We start from the raw sequence: 21,297 nt of genomic DNA, 5'->3' as shown, positions 1-21,297 counted from the left end.
CTCACAGTTGAAGTGCACCTATGATAAAAATGACAGACCTTTACATGCTTTGTAAGTAGGAAAACCTGCAAAATCGGCAGGGTATCAAATATTTGTTCTCCCCACTGTATATGATTACAGTACTTGCGTGTGTGTATGTGCATGCGTAACTGCGTGTGTGTTGGTGTTTGTATGAGTGAATGTACTTTATATGATCACAGTACCTACTCCCAGTTACTCCCAGTGTTGTTAAAAAATGGCATGATGCAGGCATTACCTGCATTGTATTATGTGCTGCAGCTGACCTCAGGGTGTGATTCAGTTATCACTAACATAAATGTGTAACGCTGCAGGTCCTGGATACTAGTCTATGCTGCATACTCCCTGTTCAATTTATACACAGCTGACTCCGGACAAATGTTACTGTTCTGAGTGCAGTCACCATGTGTGTACTGACGTTCCTACAGACTCACTATGTTAGTGTCACGATTCTTCAAAATCGAACCCAGAAGCAGACCAGGACAAGGAGAGTAGGAAGAAGGTGAGTATTTATTTACAAGTGAATGTGAATGGGTAGATGTATCCAGGTGGCGTAGCGGGTAGCGGTGGTGAGTTGATGGGAGTAAATAGGTGGATCCAATGGGGAAGCGGAATCCTCCGACGACCAGGCGGGAATGGGGTAAATGACCCGGGTGAGTAACTGAAGACAGAACAAACGGAGGTAAGTTCAAGGCAAGCAATACATAACAAACAACAAAACAAATTCTATTCAACTTGAGGCTGATACTCTGGCACAACATACTGTTCATGGCTAACGATCCGGCAGGGAATGGATGTCAGGTCCGGGCTTATGAAGAGGAGAGATGATCAGGACCAGGTGTGCAGATAGCTGATGGGATACAGGTGCGGGTAATCAGAAACCCCAACTGGCCCGGCAACCAGACAGGGTGCGTTCCAGGACGCCGGAAAAAACTCTCCAGGACAGAACATAGGCAAAAAACAGACTCAGGAAACGGGATTCGTGACAGTTAGTTGTGTGCCCCATCCAACCTGTTTGTCTCTGGATGTGCTCATGCAGGATGATGAGTGAGGGATGAGGTACAGGTTAGTAGAACTGCTTTACATAGACAGTAGCTGGCATGTTGTGGTTTACTTTCTGAATACTAGGTTTGAATAACACATGTAACATTACCAGAGAATAGACCTAGCCTGGTCCTAAATCTATTTGTGCTATAGCTGTGAAGGAGTAGGTTTCCTGTTAATTAGATGATTGATCACACCTGTGGGATCCAGCCTCAGCTCTAAGTTTATTTAAATGTAGGATTCTGTTGTGTGAGGAGGTTAATGTTGGTATGTCTGCAAGTTCTTAATTAAAGAAAGCTATTTATTATAAAATCTCTGTCTCTTCAATGTGAGAGGGCATCGGCAAGCCATCTCACAATAGCTAACTGCAATAAGAGTTGGCAAGTCCAAACAGATCTGGGACAAGGCTGGAATAGGACTCATATGAGATAAATGCCTAAACATGCAATTTTCTAAAGACATTTAGGAACATATTTTGCTTATACATAGATAAAGTTTGGGATCAATTTATGTTCCAGTTTTGTGTGTTGAATTGGACATGGGATTCGATTTTTACCAATTTTGTTACGTTACAGCCTTATTCTAAAACTGATTCAATAATTTTTTTTACTCATCAATCTACATACAATACCGTATAACGACAAAGCAAAAAAGCTTTTTAGAACTTTTAGCAAATGTATTACAAATTAAAAAACAGAAATACTTTATTTACATTTACAGTATTCAGACCCATTGCTATGAGACTCAAAATTGAGTTCAGGTGCATGCTGTTTCATTGATCATTCTTGAGATATTTAAATAACTTGACTGGAGTCCACTTGTGTTAAATTCAATTGATTGGACATGATTTGGAAATACACACACCTGTCTATATAAGGTCCCACAGTTGACAGTGCATGTCAGAGCATAAAACAAGCCATGATGTTGGAATTGTCCGTAGCGCTCTGAGACAGGATTGTGTAGAAGCACAGATCTGGGGAAGGTTACCAAAAAATTCTGTAATATTGAAGGTCCCCAAGAACACAGTGGAATCCATCATTCTTCAATGGAAGAAGTTTGGAACCAACAAGACTCTTCCTAGAGCTGGCAGGCCAGCCAAACTGAGCAATCGTGGAGAAGGGCCTTGGTCAGGGAGGTGACCAAGAACCTGATGGTGACTCTGACATAGCTCCAGAGTTCATCTGTGGAGATGGGAGAATCTTCCAGAAGGACAACCATCTCTGTAGTACTCCACCAATTAGGCCTTTATGGTAGAGTGGCCAGACAGAAGCCACTCCTCAGTAAAAGGCATAGGACAGCCTGCTTGGAGTTTGCCAAAAGGCACCTAAAGGACACAACTCTCTGGTCTGATGAAACCAAGATTGAACTCTTCGGCCTGAATGCCAAGCGTCACGTCTGGAGGAAACATGGCACCATCCCTACAGGGAAGCATGGTGGTGGCTGCATCATGCTGTGAGGATGGTTTTCAGCAGCAGGGACTGGGAGGCTAATCAGGATTGATGAAAAGATGAACGGAGCAAAGTACAGAGAGATCATTGATGAAAACATGCTGCAGAGTGCTCAGGACCTCAGACTGTGTCAAAGGTTCACCTTCCAACAGGACAACAACCCTAAGCACATAGACAAGACAATGCAGGAATGGCTTTGGGACAAGTCTGGTCCTTGAGTGGCCCAGCCAGAGCCCGGACATGAACCCGATCAAACATCTCTGGAGAGACCTGAAAATAGCTGTGCAGCGACCATCCCCATCTAACCTGACACAGCTTGAGAGGATATGCAGAGAAGAATAGGAGAAACTCCCCGAATACAGGTGTGCCAAGCTTGTAGCGTCATACCCAAGGCTGTAATTGCTGCCAAAGGTGCATCAACAAAGTAAAGGGTCTGAATATTCACAGTACCAGTCAAAAGTCTGGACACACCTTCTCATTCAAGGGTTTTTCTTGATTTAGACGATTTTCTCAATTTTAGAATAGTAGTAGAGACATCAAAACTATGAAATAACACTCATGTAGTAACCAAAAAAGGTTAAACAAATCAAAATCTATTTCATATTTGAGATTCTTCAAAGTAGTCGCTACTTTCAGGAATAAAATAAATAAATAATAATAATTATATATATAAATATATATATTGATTTGTTTAACAATTTTTTTGCTTACTACATGATTACATATTTGTTATTTCATAGTTTTGATGTCTTCACTATTATTCTACAATGTAGAAAATTGCTAAATAAATAAAAACGCTTGAATGAGTAGACGTGTCCAAACTTTTGACTGGTACTGTATTTAAATGTGATATTTCAGTTTTTTATATTTAATTATTTGGTAAAATGTCTAAAAACCTGTTTTGCTTTGTCATTATGGGTTTTTGTGTGTAGATTGATGGGGGGGGGGGAGAACAAATGATTCAATTTTAGAATAAGGCTGTAAGGTAACAAAATGTGGAAAAAGTGAATGTGTCTGAATACTTTCCGAGGCACTGTATGAATGGTATTAAACTCCTGAACTAAACGTCTAGAATTAAATGCATGATGCCTGAAGTGCTCATGTAGGCACTCTGAGCAGTCAAGGATGACTGTTAACATTCTAAAATCGAACACATCTTTTTTATATATGTTTTATTCAACCTTTATTCAATCAGGAAGTCCTATTGAGGTAAGAAGACCTGTCTCGTGGGAGACCTCTCCTTTCCTTGTAATCCTTGATATCATTTAAATGCCTTGTTCATTTTAAGATAGGCCTATTTGAAAAATTAAGTACCCTTCTTACCAAAGGGATTTGCAAATTCGGTTTATATTGAAGGCTGAAGGAACTGCTAACATAATATTTTGCCAGCTAGCCAACACCCCCAAGAAGCCTGCAAAGTGAAATAACTGAGGTGTGCTGGTTTGTATTGGTTCAGGCTTTAGCCAGTAAACTAACCAGCAGCATAGAGTGAAAAGAGTCATCATTAAATAATTGAGGATTTATTTAGTCAAGAAAAGTAACCTAGTTAGGGAATTACTGACCATTTGAATTTATTGACTCTCAGAATTCCTTATGATGAAATACCCCTCAGGCAGCAGAATGACATCAACTTCCATTATATCATTATAATATGCAGTGTGTCACGTCCTGACCTTAGTTCCTGTTTTATGTCTCTATTTTGGTTTGGTCAGGGCGTGAGTTGGGTTGGGCATTCTATGTTTTGTTCTATATTTTGTACTTCTATGTGTTTGGCCTGGTATGGTTCCCAATCAGAGGCAGCTGTCAATCATTGTCTCTGATTGAGAAGCATACTTAGCTAGCCTGTTCCCACCTGTGTTTGTGGGTAGTTATTTTCTGATTTGTGTTGTTTCACCTGACAGGACTGTTTTGTTTCTTACATTCTCATTGTTATTTTTGTTTCGTGTTCTGATATATTAAAATATTAACATGGACACTTACTACGCTGCGTGTTGGTCCGATCTTGACTACTCTTCCTCAGACGAAAAGGAGAACCGTTACACAGTGGTGATTTTAGCATGTAAATCTTGGTGGGGCAAACCCCCAAAATATGTTTTAGATGCATGCCAGCAAAACCACTACACATTAAACAATACATGAATTGCACGATAATGGTGACAAACGGGGCCCACAAACTGTTAGGGCTTACATAAACCTGTCCCAACAGCAGAGCTTTCCTTTTAGCACCATGGAGTAAATCCTTACCACCACCTGACTATCAGCGGAGCCTTGTCTTGCAGCGAAACAGTTAATTCAGCCTCATTTACTACCTTTTTAAAAATCATAGCTGATACTGTATGGCTGACTTGCTTGAACGAATGTGGTTTCTTCTGACAACTGAGATGTACAAACTATGACATAAGGGAACGACGAGCGGACAAAAGGCAATCCGTAACTTCGATTAAGACATTAATGAGCGAGCTAGGACTAACGTAGTCAATATAACTTTTGAAATGTACAGTAACAGAATTCAGAACATGGGCCGTTACAGCATTTTCCCTGTGCACCAAGTCAGAACCGTAGGATTAATAAGGGGGACATAAAAGCAGACAATGAAAGCTCTTACAATATTCGATGATTACATTTATCTAAAACAAGCTATAGGCTACATGTGCACCACCAAGTCAGAACGGTAGGCAAAGTTATGAGGGGGAAAGGGACCAAATTATTAGGGTGAGGCACACGGGCTACTAACAGCTTAGCACACAACATACACTTAGTATTACTTTCTTAGCTACAGTATGCTTATTTTCCTGGCATATTAAATAATTTCTGCAGCAGCATACCAGACATTTTTGGACTCACCTTGTTGTGCTGTGCTAACTTGAACAGGAAGGTGGCATGGTGGTCCTTCTTGTGGGCAAATTTTGTCATCAAACTCTGGCATTCTTTGGATCATTCATGGTGATTTCAAGACAACTGGGAACTTGGAAAAAAAACAAGGTTGAATAATGATGTCAGTTATCTTCAAGTTGGAGTTCTAGAAAGAGGCCTTAGTTCCCGACTTGGAATTCTGAGTTGGATGACCGTTCAAAATGTATTTTCCCAGTCGAAGCAATTTTTTTCAGAGATCCCAGTTGTCTTGAACTCAATGAAGTCTGAGATTTCCCAGTTCTGAGTTTCCAGTTGTTTTGAACACAGGAGAAGTCATGATGCCAGTAGATTATTGACTTGATTGATGATGATGACTGCTTATCTAGCTTGCTGCAAAAATGTTGACACTATGAAGTTGACATGATCAGTCCAATCAAAGCTACGGTAGATATAATGGTATTTGACGTCATTATATCTGTGGCCAATGACCTTGAGCCTTCTTGGATGGGCACTTCAAATGTAACTCTATGGCAGCACCCAAGGGGCCTGAATTGTCAAGCTCTCCCCGTAGATTTTGCAGTCATGTGTTGTCCCCATGAGTGACAGAACACTGAGCCAATCACAGCGCATTTAGAGAAGATTACCAACCGCTAGTCTCCGTATTTTCCGCTGGCTGGCCCACCACCACAGAAAGCACTGAGCTAGGCTGAAACACCTGCATTTTGGAGCTGCCTTAATCAAGAAAGCAAAAATGAGAACATGTTTGTATGTGGCTTTATTAACGTAATTACTTTAAAAAAAAAAATTTTTTTACATTGTTTGCAAACTGATGTGTGACACGTATTAATGCCAAAATAACATGCAAAACAGAAAACAACAAATATATATACACCAAATATATATATACACAGTGGGGCAAAACAGTATTTAGTCAGCCACCAATTGTGCAAGTTCTCCCACTTAAAAAGATGAGAGAGGTCTGTAATTTTCATCATAGGTACACTTCAACTATGACAGACAAAATGAAAAAAAATAATCCAGAAAATCACATTGTAGGATTTTTAATTAATTGATTTGCAAATTATGGTGGAAAATAAGTATTTGGTCACCTACAAACAAGAAAGATTGTTGGCTCTCACAGACCTGTAACTTCTTCTTTAAGAGGCTCCTCTGTCCTCCACTCATTACCTGTATTAATGGCACCTGTTTGAACTTGTTATCAGTATAAAAGACACCTGTCCACAACCTCAAACAGTCACACTCCAAACTCCACTATGGCCAAGACCAAAGAGCTGTCAAAGGACACCAGAAACAAAATTGTAGACCTGCACCAGGCTGGGAAGACTGAATCTGCAATAGGTAAGCAGCTTGGTTTGAAGAAATCAACTGTGGGAGCAATTATTAGGAAATGGAAGATATACAAGACCACTGATAATCTCCCTCGATCTGGGGCTCCACGCAAGATCTCACCCCGTGGGGTCAAAAAGAACGGTGAGCAAAAATCCCAGAACCACACGGGGAGACCTAGTGAATGACCTGCAGAGAGCTGGGTCCAAAGTAACAAAGCCTACCATCAGCAAGGGCATTGAAGATGAAACGTGGCTGGGTTTTTCAGCATGACAATGATCCCAAACACACCGCCCGGGCAACGAAGGAGTGGCTTCGTAAGAAGCATTTCAAGGTCCTGGATTGGTCTAGCCAGTCTCCAGATCTCAACCCCATAGAAAATCTTTGGAGGGAGTTGAAAGTCTGTGTTGCCCAGCAACAGCCCCAAAACATCACTGCTCTAGAGGAGATCTGCATATAGGAATGGGCCAAAATAACAGCAACAGTGTGTGAAAACGTTTGACCTCTGTCGTTGCCAACAAAGGGTATATAACAAAGTATTGAGATAAATTTCCACCATAATTTGCAAATAAATTAATTAAAAATCCTACAATGTGATTTTCTGGATTTTTTCATAGTTGAAGTGTACCTATGATGAAAATTACAGGCCTCTCTCATTTTTTTAAGTGGGAGAACTTGCACAATTGGTGGCTGACTAAATACTTTTTTTCCCCACTGTATAACAGGTGGGGGTCAAAACAGGTGGGGCTCTGCTCCAACTGCCCTGAATGACAAGTCGCCACTGATAATATGAAATCATAAACGGTTCTGAGAGTCTTGTATTTTATACAGAGGCTTTGTAAGAAATTGTAATTTCAATGGTAACATCTAATGCCATATTGAGGTACGTAACAAATTATTTTTGTGGCACAAAAGTGTTCTCATATAGTTCTGTTTTGGTGTTCATCCTAAGTATGCTTTATTCTGTTTAAAGTTTAGAAAAACATGTAAAACAAATTCATTGTTGGTAGTTGCCGAGTGGCTAAGTAGTTTAACTTGTAGCCGAAAGGTGGCCGGTTCGATTCCCTAGCAAGGCAAATTGATCTGGCAAGTGGAGGGCTGCTTGGTTCTTATTCTCAATACATTCCCCTATCGTTGGGCCCTTGAATAGGTTCTTAATCCCACAACATGCTCTCCATCCAGGGGAGCTGAACTGTAGCTTGACCTAGCCTGGGCAGCTGGCCCTCCAGCAATTAAGGTGCCAGCGACCTGTGATCTCCACTATCAGCCTTTGGACAGCTCATGTCCCCCGGGGACCGATTCGTACATAAAACATTATCTTCAAGCTGCAAAGGTTTCGATTTCCTCCCTACCTAGATTTAATGGCGAGAAGGCTGAAAAAAACGGGAAAATAAGTGTACCTTCTTTATGAAACACCATTTTCCACCACCATGCTAGAGCGGCTAATACCTAGGAAGGATACCTACTTTACGCCTGCTATTTTATGTTAGTTTACCCCTGGCCCATATATTGTGATGTGTTGCAAAAACAACGTTTATACTGTATTTACCCAAAGGTAAATGTACTGTATAACAATCGCTGATTGGATCTCAGAATTCTGTCGGCTGCTGATTGGCGTTTGGGAATTTCCAGGCGTGTATCCCAGCCCCTCGTCTACGTCTGTGCGGCAGTAGTCTGTTTCTGGTGGGGCACTAGGCTCGCTGCAAGCGATGATAGACGATTTCCTTATTTTAAAACCTTCCAAAACCCTTTCCTTTCTCTCAACGGATTTGCAGTTTCTGGTTTCCGTTGATGGACTACCGAATTAACAGATTTTTGCAGGGATTGGAATAATTCGACTACAATTTTGGGAGTCCCGGGGAGAGGGGAGTCCGAGAGAAAAGTTTATATCACTGCGCGACAGGCACTATATGGAGAGAGGGGGGTGAGCGTACAGTATGGTTTCATTTTCCATACCATCTATGATTTATGAAAGGATTTAGATATCTTTAAAACATAGACATTACAGAATATACTTCTGATAAATGCCATGTTTAGCGTTACGATCAAATGAACATGTATGGACACGCATGAAAAGAGTTTTGCGTAAACCAGTAGAACCAGATTGCGTGTGAGTTTCGACTGGAGTCGTATACTACAGTCACTCCCAGGTAAACCATTACATTCTCCAAAGTTTCTTCACAACGTCATCCTTGTTATATAAAATACCTATCTAACTATGGCGGGGATGAGCAATGCCCACATGAAGACCCTGGAGGACCTGACTCTAGACTCGGGCTACGGGGCAGGGGACTCCTGCAAGTCCCTGAGCCTCTCGTCCTCCAAGTCCAACTCACAGCCGTTCGTGACGGCTCCGCATCGGGGCAACTGGTGGTACTACTCCGGCTCCATGAACAGTCGCAACAACAGCTGGGACACGGTCAACACGGTGCTGCCCGAGGATCCCGAGGACATCTTCTCCAAGTGTCCCCGTTTACCGGAGCTCGAGGAGTTCCCTTGGACCGAAGACGAGGTGGGAAAGATACTGCGTAAAGTAGCCGGGAACGTTACCGGTGCCAGTGCGTTTCCGGTGCCGACATTATCCAATGAGGCAGTCCGGAGGCTGTCCACGCTCCTTCGCCGAGCCCTCATCCGCATTTCGAGGGAGGCTCAGAGGCTGAGCGTCATGCACTGCCGTTGCACTCGCTTCGAGGTGCAGAGCGCCATGAGGCTGGTGCTGAGCTGGGCTCTGGCCGAACACTGCATATCGGCCACGGTCAAGGCCATCTCCATGTACAGTATGAGCGCCGGAGAGCTCCTGAGGAAGGGCAAATCTGACCGTTGCGGCCTCTCCTTCTCCGTGGGAAGGTTCTTTCGATGGATGGTGGACACCCGCATCTCGGTGCGCATCCACGAGTATGCGGCTATCTGTCTTACCGCCTGCATGGAGGCGCTGGTGGAGGAGGCCGGCGCCCGGGTAATGATGGCCGAGCGAGGGCACTCCAGGGTGGACACCGCGTCAGGCTGTGCCCCGGTGTCGGTCGAAGCTCTGGAGGGGGTGGTGAACAATGATGCGGAGCTGTGGGGGGTCCTGCAGCACTATGAGCATCTCATCTGCGGCAAGAACGCCAATGGTAAGAACATTTCTATCACTTCAAGGCAAGAGGGGTTTGTCAAAGTACCCAAAAGGTAGACCAGCTAATGTGGAATGAATGTTGGAAGCACTATAAAATGCATAAAAGTGGGCTCAAAATTATATACTTCTAAATTAAGTTGCTGCTGCAACTGAAGTTGTTGCTGCCAGGCCCAGCTCTCTGTTTCCCCACCACCAAGCACCGCTCTTGACGGTGGAGTAAGTAATGTAAGAAAAAGTACACTTCCTGCAATTCTACACGTTGAGCGTGGTGAGTAGCAATTTTTGCTAAATTTAAACAGGTCTTCTGCATCTCTACACATTATGCAATGGGGTGGAGAGAACATTTAGCAATTTTATAACACATTTCATGTAATTGTACTTATTTTGCCATGACTTATGCCATGTTAATTATATTTGAGTGAGAGTGACTAACAAAATCATTGGGGGCCCCGAGGAGGTCAGGGGCCCTGGGCATGTGCCCTGTGTGGCCAGTCAGTATTTGGTGATGATAACTGGCTCGACTAATTTATCAATCTAAAAATGGTTAGCTGACATGGCTGATTGAGTGACTGTCACTAGGCAGGTTTCCATTGACCTAGTTTTATTAGACAGAAGCAATGCCTTGTGTTTAATGGAAACGTTCTGAAGATTGACGACATTTTAATCTGTTCGACAGGGGTAGATTTTCTTTTGTCAAACTTTCTTTATAGCGACAAATGGTGTTTTTCGAACAAGTGATGATTGCTCAATAATTTTGAAAGTAAGCAGTGCACGGGATGTCTTCACGTAATTAATAAGCGCCACTCCACATGTATAAATGTCTACTGCTTGCAAAAATCTATATTATCAACTATGAAAAACAATGTATCATTACAGGACAAGGATTGTCCTGACTTTCAAGAATGCCTGAATTGCTTTGCCTTGTGTTTCTGGTTGGCTGGGAAGTTTCTCCATCCAAATATTACAGCTCTACAGGAGTGCCAGTTTCACCATGGCACGGATTGTGGTTGGCACATTTAATGCTGGCTATCTGAGACATGAAACAGATAGATGGGAGGGCATACAGGATGTCAGCAATTTATTAATGCCCCATTTGTTTAAATTGGTAATGGAAACACTTCAGCCACTACATTTTTATTCGACACTGTAGGTTTTTGCTTGTGATGTCATTACGTCCAGCTGTTTTCATCGAGATGATAGTTAAATGCAAATGACCCGAGTGTCTTTAAAAAAATAAACGGAAAAAAAATATATGCAACATGTTTCATAACCTGAAGTGGGGCGGCAGGTAGCCTAGTGGTTAGAGCGTTGAACCGAATAGTTGCAGATCGGATCCCCGAGCTGACAAGGTGAAAACCTGTTGTCCTGCCCCTGAACAAGGAAGTTAACCCACTGTTCCTATGCCGTCATTGAAAATTAGAATTAGTTCTAAACCTTGCCTATTTAAATAAAGGTAAAAAACCAACAACAAAAAACAGATATTTTGTGCACACATTTGTTTACATCCCTGTTAGTGAGCATTTTTCCTTTGCCAAGATAATCCATCCACCTGAATGGTGTGGCATATCAAGAAGCTTATTAAACAACATGATCATTACACAGGTGCACCTTGTGCTGGGGACAATAAAAGGCCACTCAAATGTGCAGTTTTGCCACAACACAATGCCATAGATGTCTCAAGGAAGCGTGCAATTGGCATGCTGAATGCAGGAATGTCCTCCAGAGCTTTTGCCGGAGAATTGAATGTTAATTTCTCTACCATAAGCCTTCTCTAACAAAGTTTTAGAGAATTTGGCAGAATGTCCAACCGGCCTCACAAGCGCAGACAACGTGTAACCACACCATCCTGGGACCTCCACATCCGGCTTCTTCACCTGCGGGATAGTCTGAGACCAGCCACCCAGACAAACTGTGGGTTTGCACAACCAAAGAATTTCTGCACAAACTGTCAGAAACCGTCTCAGGAAAGCTCATCTGCGAACTCATTGTCCTCACCAGGGTCTTCAACTGAATGTAGTTCGGCGTCGTAACCGACTTCAGTGGGCAAATGCTCACCTTCGATGGCCATTGGCATGCTGGAGAAGTGTGCTTTTCACGGATGAATCCTAGCTTCAACTGTACCGGGCAGATGGCAGACAGTGGTTTGAACAGCGTTGTGAACGTTGTGAACAGAGTGCCCCATTGTGGCGTTGGGGTTATGACATGGACAGGCATAAGCTATGGACAACGAACACAATTGGATTTTATCTATGGCAATTTAAATGCACAGAGATACTGCGACGAGATCTTGAGGCCCATTGTCGTGTCATTCTTCTGCCACTATCTGTTCATGTTTTGGCATGATGATGCACGGCTCAATGTCGCAAGGATCTGTACACAATTCCTGGGAGCTGAAAATCTCCCAGTTCTTCCATGGCCTGCAAAATCACCAGACATGTCACCCATTGAGCTGTTTGGGATGCTCTGGATCGACGTCTACGACATCGTGTTCCAGATCCTGCCAATATCCAGCCACTTTGCATAGCCATTGAAGAGGAGTGGGACAACATTCAACAGGCCACAATCAACAGCCTGATCAATTCTGTGAAGGAGATGTGTCGCACTGCACGAGGAAAATGGTGTTCATAACAAATACTGACTGGTTTTCTGATCCACGCCACTACCTTTTTAAAAATATGGTATCATGTTAACAACAGATGCATATCTGTGTTTCCAGTCATGTGAAATCCATAGATTTGGGCCTAATTTATTTAAATTGACTGATTTCCTTATATGAACTGTAACTCAGTAAAATCTCAGTGTACAGTGTACAGCAAAAAAGTATTTAGTCATCCACTAATTATGCAAGTTCTCCCACTTAAAAAGATAGGCCTGTAATTTTCATCATAGGTACACTTCAACTATGACAGACAAAATGAGAAAAACATATCCAGAAAATCATATTGTAGGATTTTTAATAAATTTATTAGCAAAATAAGGTGGAAAATAAGTATTTGGTCAATAACAAAAGTTTATCTCAATACTTTGTTATATACCCTTTGTTGGCAATGACAGAGGTCAAACGTTTTCTGTAAGTCTTCACAAGGTTTTCACACACTGTTGCTGGTATTTTGGCCCATTCCTCCATGCAGATCTCCTCTAGAGCAGTGATGCTTTGGGGTTGTTGCTGGGCAACACGGACTTTCAACTCCCTCCAAAGATTTTCTATGGGGTTGAGATCTGGAGACTGGCTAGGCCACTCCAGGACCTTGAAATGCTTCTTACGAAGCCACTCCTTCATTGCCTGGGAGGTGTGTTTGGAATCATTGTCATGCTGAAAGACCCAGCCACGTTTCATCTTCAATGCCCTTGCTGATGGAAGGAGGTTTTCACTCAAAATCTCACGATACATGGCCCCATTCATTCTTTCCTTTACACGGATCAGTCGTCCTGGTCCCTTTGCAGAGAAACAGCCCCAAAGCATGATGTTTCCACCCCCATGCTTCACAGTAGGTATGGTGTTCTTTGGATGCAACTCAGCATTCTTTGTCCTCCAAACACGACGAGTTGAGTTTTTACCAAAAAGTTCTATTTTGGTTTCATCTGACCATATGACATTCTCCTAATCTTCTTCTGGATCATCCAAATGCTCTCTAGCAAACTTCAGACGGGCCTGGACATGTACTGGCTTAAGCAGGGGGACACGTCTCGCACTGCAGGATTTGAGTCCCTAGAGGCGTAGTGTGTTACTGATGGTAGGCTTTGTTACTTTGGTCCCAGCTCTCTGCAGGGGTGAGGTCTTGCGTGGAGCCCCAGATCGAGGGAGATTATCAGTGGTCTTGTATGTCTTTCATTTCCTAATGGTTGCTCCCACAGTTGATTTCTTCAAACCAAGCTGCTTACCTATTGCAGATTCAGTCTTCCCAGCCTGGTGCAGGTCTACAATTTTGTTTCTGGTGTCCTTTGACAGCTCTTTGGTCTTGGCCATAGTGGAGTTTGGAGTGTGACTGTTTGAGGTTGTGGACAGGTGTCTTTTATACTGATAACAAGTTCAAACAGGTGCCATTAATACAGGTAATGAGTGGAGGACAGAGGAGCCTCTTAACCTCTTTGATCTCTAGGGGCGCTATTTCATTTTTGGATAAAAAACGTTCCCGTTTTAAGCGCGATATTTTGTCACGAAAAGATGCTCGACTTTGCATATTCTTGACAGTTTTTGAAAGAAAACACTCTGAAGTTTCATAATCTGCAAAGATATTGTCTGTAAGTGCCCCAGAACTCATTCTACAGGCGAAACCAAGATGATGCATCAACCAGGAAATGAGCAGAATTTCTGAAGCTCTGTTTTCCATTGTCTCCTTATATGGCTGTGATTGCGCAAGGAATGAGCCTACACTTTCTGTCGTTCCCCCAAAGTGTTAGCAGCATTGTGACGTATTTGTAGGCATATCATTGGAAGATTGACCATAAGAGACTACATTTTCCAAGTGTCCGCCTGCCAGTTAATAGTTAATAGAGTTAAAGTACTCACACTCAACCATGAAAAGGAATAACCCAAGGAATAACCCAAGGAGGCCAAGATGTAAAAATAATATAATTAATTTATTCCATGCTCGAAAGAATACAGGAAGTGTAAGGCGCTATATAAAAAGGAACAGAGCTTACGTTTCGGTCTTATGCCTTTTATCAGTGCTGTACTAACACATTTAAGAAGACATACTTAAGACACACCTGCTGTGCATAGCGGGCTCAACAGGTGCAGGTAGATAGTTGATTAGAAACTGGCAAATCGTGAGTCAATGCATATTAATAACAAGGAATATATAGAAGAATATCAAAAATGGACAATTCAAATGTCACATACGGTGCATTTAGAAAGTATTCAGACCACATGGCTTTTTCCACATTTTGTTACGTTACAGCCTTATTCTAAAATGTATTAAATAGTTTTTCCCTAATCAATAACCCATGATGACAACGTAAAAACAGGTTTAGACATTTTTGCAAATGTATTAAAAATACAAAACTGAAATATCACATTTTAAGTATTGAGACCCTTTACTCAGTACATTGTTGAAACCGGTTTGGCAGCGATTACAGCCTCAATTCTTCTTGGGTATGATGCTACAAGCTTGGCACACCTGTATTTGGGAAGTTTCTCCCATTCTTCTCTGCAGATCCTCTCAAGCTCTGTAAGGTTTGATGGGGAGCGTTGCTACACAGCTATTTCAGGTCTTTCCAGAGATGTTCGATCGTGTTCAAGTCCGGGCTCTGACTGGGCCACTCAAGGACATTCAGAGACTTGTCCAAAACCACTCCTGCGTTGTCATGGCTGTGTGCTTATGGTTGTTGTCCGGTTGGAAGGTGAACCTTTGCCCAGTCTGAGGTCCTGAGAGCTCTGGAGCAGGTTATCGTCAATGATCTGTCTTTACTGTGTATAAATGTCTCCATTTATCCTGACTAGTCTCGCAGTCCCTGCCGCTGAAAAACATCCCCACGGCATGATGCTGCCACCACCATGCTTCACCGTAGGGATGGTGCCAGGTTTCCTCCAGATGTGATGTTTGGCATTCAGGCCAAAGAGTTCAATCTTGGTATCATCAGACCAGAATATTGTGTCCTTTAGGTGCCTTTTGGAAAACTCCAAGCGGGCTGTCGTGCTTTTTACTGAGAAGTGGCTTCTGTCTGGCCACGCTACCATAAAGGCCTGCTTGGCGGAGTGCTGCAGAGATGGTTGTCCTTCTGGAAGGTTCTCCCATCTCTACAGAGGAACTCTGGAGCTCTGTCAGAGTGACCATCAGGTTCTTGGTCAACTCCCTGACCAAGGCCCTTCTCCCCGATTGCTCAGTTTGGCCGGGCGGCCAGCTCTAAGAAAAATCTTGGTGCTTCCAAACTTATTCCATTTAAGAATGATTGAGGCCAATGTGTTCTTAGGGGCCTTCAATGCTGCAGAAATGTTTTGGTACCCTTCCCCAGATCTGTGCCTCAACAAAATCCAGTCTCGGATCTCAAGGGACAATTCCTTTGACCTCATGGCTTGGTTTTTGCTCTGACATGCACTGTCAACTGTGGGACCTTATATAGACCGATGTGTGCCTTTCCAAATCATGTCCAACAATTGAATTTACCACAGGTGGTTTCCAATCAAGTTGTAGAAACATCTTTTTGAGGATTTTTTATTTATTTTGAGGCTCATAGCAATGGGTCTGAATACTGTAAATGTAAATAAATGATTTCTGTTTTTTAATTTGTAAATACTGCTGGTGCATGTAGACAACACTAGAGGGAAACATACAAGGTCCAATTCCTCATTAAGCCTTTGGGGGTGTACAGTTTTTAAGTAGACGACTTTGGACTTCACATTGGAGAAGACGCTCATTGGTATTGCGGCATCTGTGGCTTGAGAACGCACCACCCGCCTTTCATTCAAGCCTGAGTGCAAACCCTCATACTGGCTTTCTAAGCAATTAGATGAAAATATTTTAATTCAATTTCAGTGGTCTGAAGGGATAGGTCCACCCACCCTGTTTTTAAGAGCATGTTGTGTCTCAATCGATGGCGGGCACAACACAAAAACCTTAGATCATGTAAAAATTGGTTTAAAAAAAATCTGATTTAAAAAAATATAATATTTTGACAACCTCGTTTGTAAGCTTTTCAATTATATCAAACTCAACCATTTATATTTTCCAGTGAATTAAGACATGGATGTCTCATGGTATGGTAGGGAATGCAAAATTGCAAAATGGGTCAACTTGGGTCAATCTGCTGAATGTTTTGGCATTCACGTTCAAAAAGTAACTTTCTTGCCACCTCTTCCACGGACAGCATCCCTTTTGTTGAAATCAAAAAGAATGCTGTCAAAACGTGATTGAATTTAAATGGATTTACCCTAATAGACCGATAAGAAAAGTTCTCTGCCAATAACAGCTTGTTTGCAGTTTCTCCTCCCGACACTGACCACTCCCAGACAGTCCTAGTGAAATTCTTGCTTGAGAAATTGCTCTTTGCTGAGAAGCTATTTTTGTTTCTTTTGACCATTTTAATTGAAAACAATCACAGTAAGGTGATTTTAAAATTCTTTGATGTTGAGATAAAAACATCTGCATTGGACCTTTTTAAGATCTGATTGGTGATCAGTGTTTGTGTGTGAAATTCATGTTATCCCTGCAGGGCTGTTTATTATTAGGCCTTATTGGAGATCAGTGTTAGAGCAGGAAGCAGACAGTAATTTGAAAAACACTTATGTTTGTGCTACTAAGTCAACTTCCTCCTCTCCAGCAGTCTGCTCTGCTCTACTCTCTACCCTCACCCCCTTTATCTCACACATCCCCTTCTCATTCTCCCTCCCTTCCTACCCTCTTCTCTCCTCTCTTATCCGTCTCTCATCCCTCTCTCTGCCGTCTCCTCGCTCATCCCTATCCCATACCGCCAGTAAACTCATTGATCTAAGGCCGGTCTGGTGTTTGATCACCAGTGTTTGACCACTAATGTTGGACCAGTGTTGGGACATTGTAATGAGGTTTTGTTTGTGGCAGTCCGCCGTTCTCCAGAGCAGGGCTCTTTTCACAGCCACACAATAGCCCTTTGTTTCTGTGAGGCTCCGCAGAGAAAACAAACACTATCACAGACACAAACACACACACACACACTGACATAAGCATGAACACACACGCAGACGTAGGCATGAGGAAACGGGTGCACGCACACACACAACCACAGCAGTGCTGGACCAAACAGCTGCCGATACAACTTCCAGTATTGTTTTTTCTGTTTGTAGTGAATAGGGATCCATTTGACTGAGCCTATTGATGAAAGCAGGTCAGGGGTTAGACACCACACTCAGCAGCACAGTGGCAGAGTTCCGCCTAGCTGGGACTGGAGCCAACAGCCATTGTGGTACAAGCAGTGATCATTATGATGATGGTCCTGTGCTCCTGATATGGTCCTGTGTGGCTGTTGGTAGACCATGGCGCTTGCAATGTTAGGATTGTGGGTTTGATTTGATTGATACTAATGTTAGTGGCTTTGGATAACATTCAGATAAACGGTATGTATTATTACAATGATGATGGTAGTCTTTGCCATTGAAAGTCAGGATCAATGACCATCACTGATGATGATGATTACAGTGGTATTTGTCGACTCCATTGTGACACTGCATTGTCAGGCTAGGCAGTTAAGAGACTCAGTCAGGATCGAACGGCACTTAACACAGCATGGCCAATGTATATCTTACAGACACACACAGCAGGAACCACAGTCAGTGGTTTAATCAAAGTCTGTCATGTTTGCTCCAGTTACCTCAGCAAGTGTTAAAAGTCAACGTTTGTCAGAACATCAATGGTGACAATCTCAGGGATTTTTCTGCCAGTGAAATCCTTAAGTAGGCCACCTACTGCATTGTAAAGTGTGTGTACATACCAATACAAAAACAGACACACCTCTCCCACCTTACCCCAATGCCCGCCCCATCTCATCACCTCTTCTCTGCCCCCCCCCCCCCCCCCCCCCACCACCACCACCGCTCGCTCTTTCTCTCTCGTCCCACATCTGGAGCTCCAATAACAATCCTGAAAACCCTCTCCCTTTCTCTTTTCTCTCGCTCTCTCCATTCTCCTCACTTTCAGGCAGGGTCCTTGATTTTATTTATTTATTATTTTCCTGTGTCATGCAGCAGCATTATGTGGCATTGAAATATACTGCCCAGACAGGCAGACGGGTACACACACACACACACACACACACACACGTGTTCTGCCATAGATTGCTGGTTTGGCTGCTCTGTAATAGTTGTCCATTTGCACTATTTGATTCCATTGCTAGATGATATGGCATCCCAATGTGATCAATTTTATTGCTATTATCACAAGCAAAATGGGATGAGTAAGCCTTTCCTCCCATTATAATTGGGATCGATGTGTCTGGTACATTTTAGTGTGTGTGTGTGTGTGCACAGGAGTATTGATTGATGGAAAATGTAGCATTGATCTAGATGAGTGGCGAGGTTGGTTGCATTGTTGGATGGACTGTTTTCAAATTAAATCAAATTTTATGGGCCAAATACAACAGGACTTGACTGTGACAGACTTTACTGTGAAATGCTTACTTATGAGCACCATTTCCAAACAATGCAGAGGTAAAAAGTAGGAAAATGATCACAAAAAAGTGAAACAATTAACACAATAAATAACAATTGCGAGTGCATTCGGAAAGTATTCAGATCCCTTGACTTTTCCCACATTTTGTTAAGTTACAGCCTTATTTCTAAAATGGATTAAATAAACAATTTTCCTCATCAATCTACACACAATACCCCATAATGACAAGGCGAAAAACAGGATTGTAGACATTTTTGCAAATCTATTACAAATAAAAAACAGATACCTTATTTACATAAGTATTCAGACCTTTTGCTATGAGACTTGAAATTTAGCTCAGGTGCATCTTGTTTCCATGGATCATCCTTGATGGTTTACAAAAACCAACCACTCCCCTAAAGTGTGCGGCTCTCCTTTATTTTTGAAGTGTTCTACTACGCTAGCCAGCACCTTGCCTAAATAGATGTGCGTTTCTTTCGCCTCTAGAGCAAAAATCAAGCCACGAGGTCAAAGGAATTGTCCTTTGAGCTCCGAAACAGGATTATGTGTAACGGCAGATTTTCTCCTCTTCGTCTGAAGAGGAGGTGTAGCAGGGATCGGACCAAAACGCAGCGTGGTAAGTGTCCTTATCGTTTATTATAAAACAAACTGAACACTAAGAACTACAAAACAATAAATGTGAACATGAACGAAAACCAAACCGAAACAGTCCCGTGTGGTGACAAACACAGACACGGAAACAAACACCCACAAACCAACAGTGAAACCCAGGCTACCTAAGTATGATTCTCAATCAGAGACAACTAACAACACCTGCCTCTGATTGAGAACCATACTAGGCCGAACACAGAAATAGAAAAACATAGAAAAACAAAACATAGACTGCCCACCCCAACTCACGCCCTGACCATACTAAATAAAGAGAAAACAAAGGAAAATAAAGGTCAGAACGTGACATTATGTCGAGGCACAGATCAGGGGAAGGGTACCAAAAAATCCCTGCAGCTTGAAGGACCCAAAGAACACAGTGGCCTCCGTCCTTTTTAAATGGAAGAAGTTTGGAACCACCAAGACTCTTCCTAGAGCTGGCCCCCGGGCCAGACTGAGCGATTCCTTGGTCAGGAAGGTGACCAAGAACCCGAAGGACAACCATCTCTGCAGCGTACCACCAATCAGGCCTTTATGGTAGAGTGGCCAGACAGAAGCCAGTCCTCAGTTAAAGACGCATGAGTTTGCCAAAAGGCACCTAAAGACTCTCAGACCATGAGAAACAAGATTCTCTCGTCTGATGAAACCAAGATTGAACTCTTTGGCCTGAATGCCAAGCGTGATGTCTGGAGGAAACCTGGCACCATCCCTATAGTGAAGCATGATGTTGGCCTCAGACTGGGGCGAAGGTTTGCCTTCCAACAGGACAATGACCCTAAGCACACAGCCAAGACAACACAGGAGTGGCTTCGGGACAAGTCTCTGAATGTCCTTGAGTGGTCCCGCCAGAGCCCGGACTTGAACCAGATCGAACATCTCTGGAGAGACCTGAAAATAGCTGTGCAGCGACAATTCCCATCTAACCTGACAGAGCTTGGGAAGATCTGCAGAAAAGATTGGGAGAAACTCCCCAAATACAGGTATGCCAAGCTTGCGGCATCATACCCAAGAAGACTCAAGGCTGTAATCGCTGCCAAAGGTGTTTCAAAAGAGTACTAAGTAAAGGGTCTGAATACTTATGTAGATGGGTATTTCCGTTAGAAATGTTTACAAATGTAAAAAAATAATAATTGAGAACCGTTTTTTGTTTTTTCATTATTGGTTATAGTGTGTAGATTGATTAGGGGGGAAAACTATTTAATCCATTTGAGAGTAAGGCTGTAACGTAACAAAATGTTGAAAAAGTCATAGGTTCTGAATACTTTCCGAAGGCACTGTCAAGGCAGTTTGTCCAATACAACCCTTGACTGATTTCACATTTTGTTGTGTTACAGCCTGAATTCAAAATGACAGTGAAAACATGTTTTTTGACTTTTTTTGAATTCGAAATATTGAATTTCCATAAGCATTCACAACCCTGAGTCAATACATGTTAGAATAACCTTTGGCAGCAATTATAGCTGTGGGTCTTTCTAGGTAAGTTTCTAAGAACTTTGCACACCTTGATTGTAGAATATTTGCACACAATTTTTAACGTCTTCAAGCTCTGTGAAGTTGATCATTGCTGCACAGCTATTTTCAAGATTTAAGTTGAAGTAAAAAATGTCACTCGGCCACTGAGGAATATTCAATGTCGTCTTGGTAAGCAACTCCAGTGTATATTTGGCCTCCTGTTTTAGGTTACTGTCCTGCTGGAAGGTGAATATGTCTCCCAGTGTCTGCTGGAAAGAAGAATTTAACAGGA

At 42.5% G+C, this 21,297-nt stretch overlaps 1 protein-coding gene across 1 annotated transcript in view; it reads left to right on the top strand.

Annotated features, from left to right (window-relative positions):
• The first annotated feature begins 8,377 nt into the window (after positions 1-8,377).
• The window catches only part of LOC139367912 (ankyrin repeat and BTB (POZ) domain containing 2b), a 161,390-nt gene continuing 148,470 nt past the window's right edge, over positions 8,378-21,297 (top strand). Inside the window, exon 1 of the mRNA XM_071106296.1 lies at positions 8,378-9,823. Within this exon, the coding sequence (XP_070962397.1) occupies positions 8,929-9,823 (895 nt within the window). The 5' untranslated portion in view covers positions 8,378-8,928. The remainder of the gene's footprint in view (positions 9,824-21,297) is intronic.

Source organism: Oncorhynchus clarkii, chromosome 2 (genome assembly GCF_045791955.1).
Source record: "Oncorhynchus clarkii lewisi isolate Uvic-CL-2024 chromosome 2, UVic_Ocla_1.0, whole genome shotgun sequence".
Lineage (NCBI taxonomy): Eukaryota > Metazoa > Chordata > Actinopteri > Salmoniformes > Salmonidae > Oncorhynchus > Oncorhynchus clarkii.
This window is presented reverse-complemented; position numbering and strand designations above follow the sequence as displayed.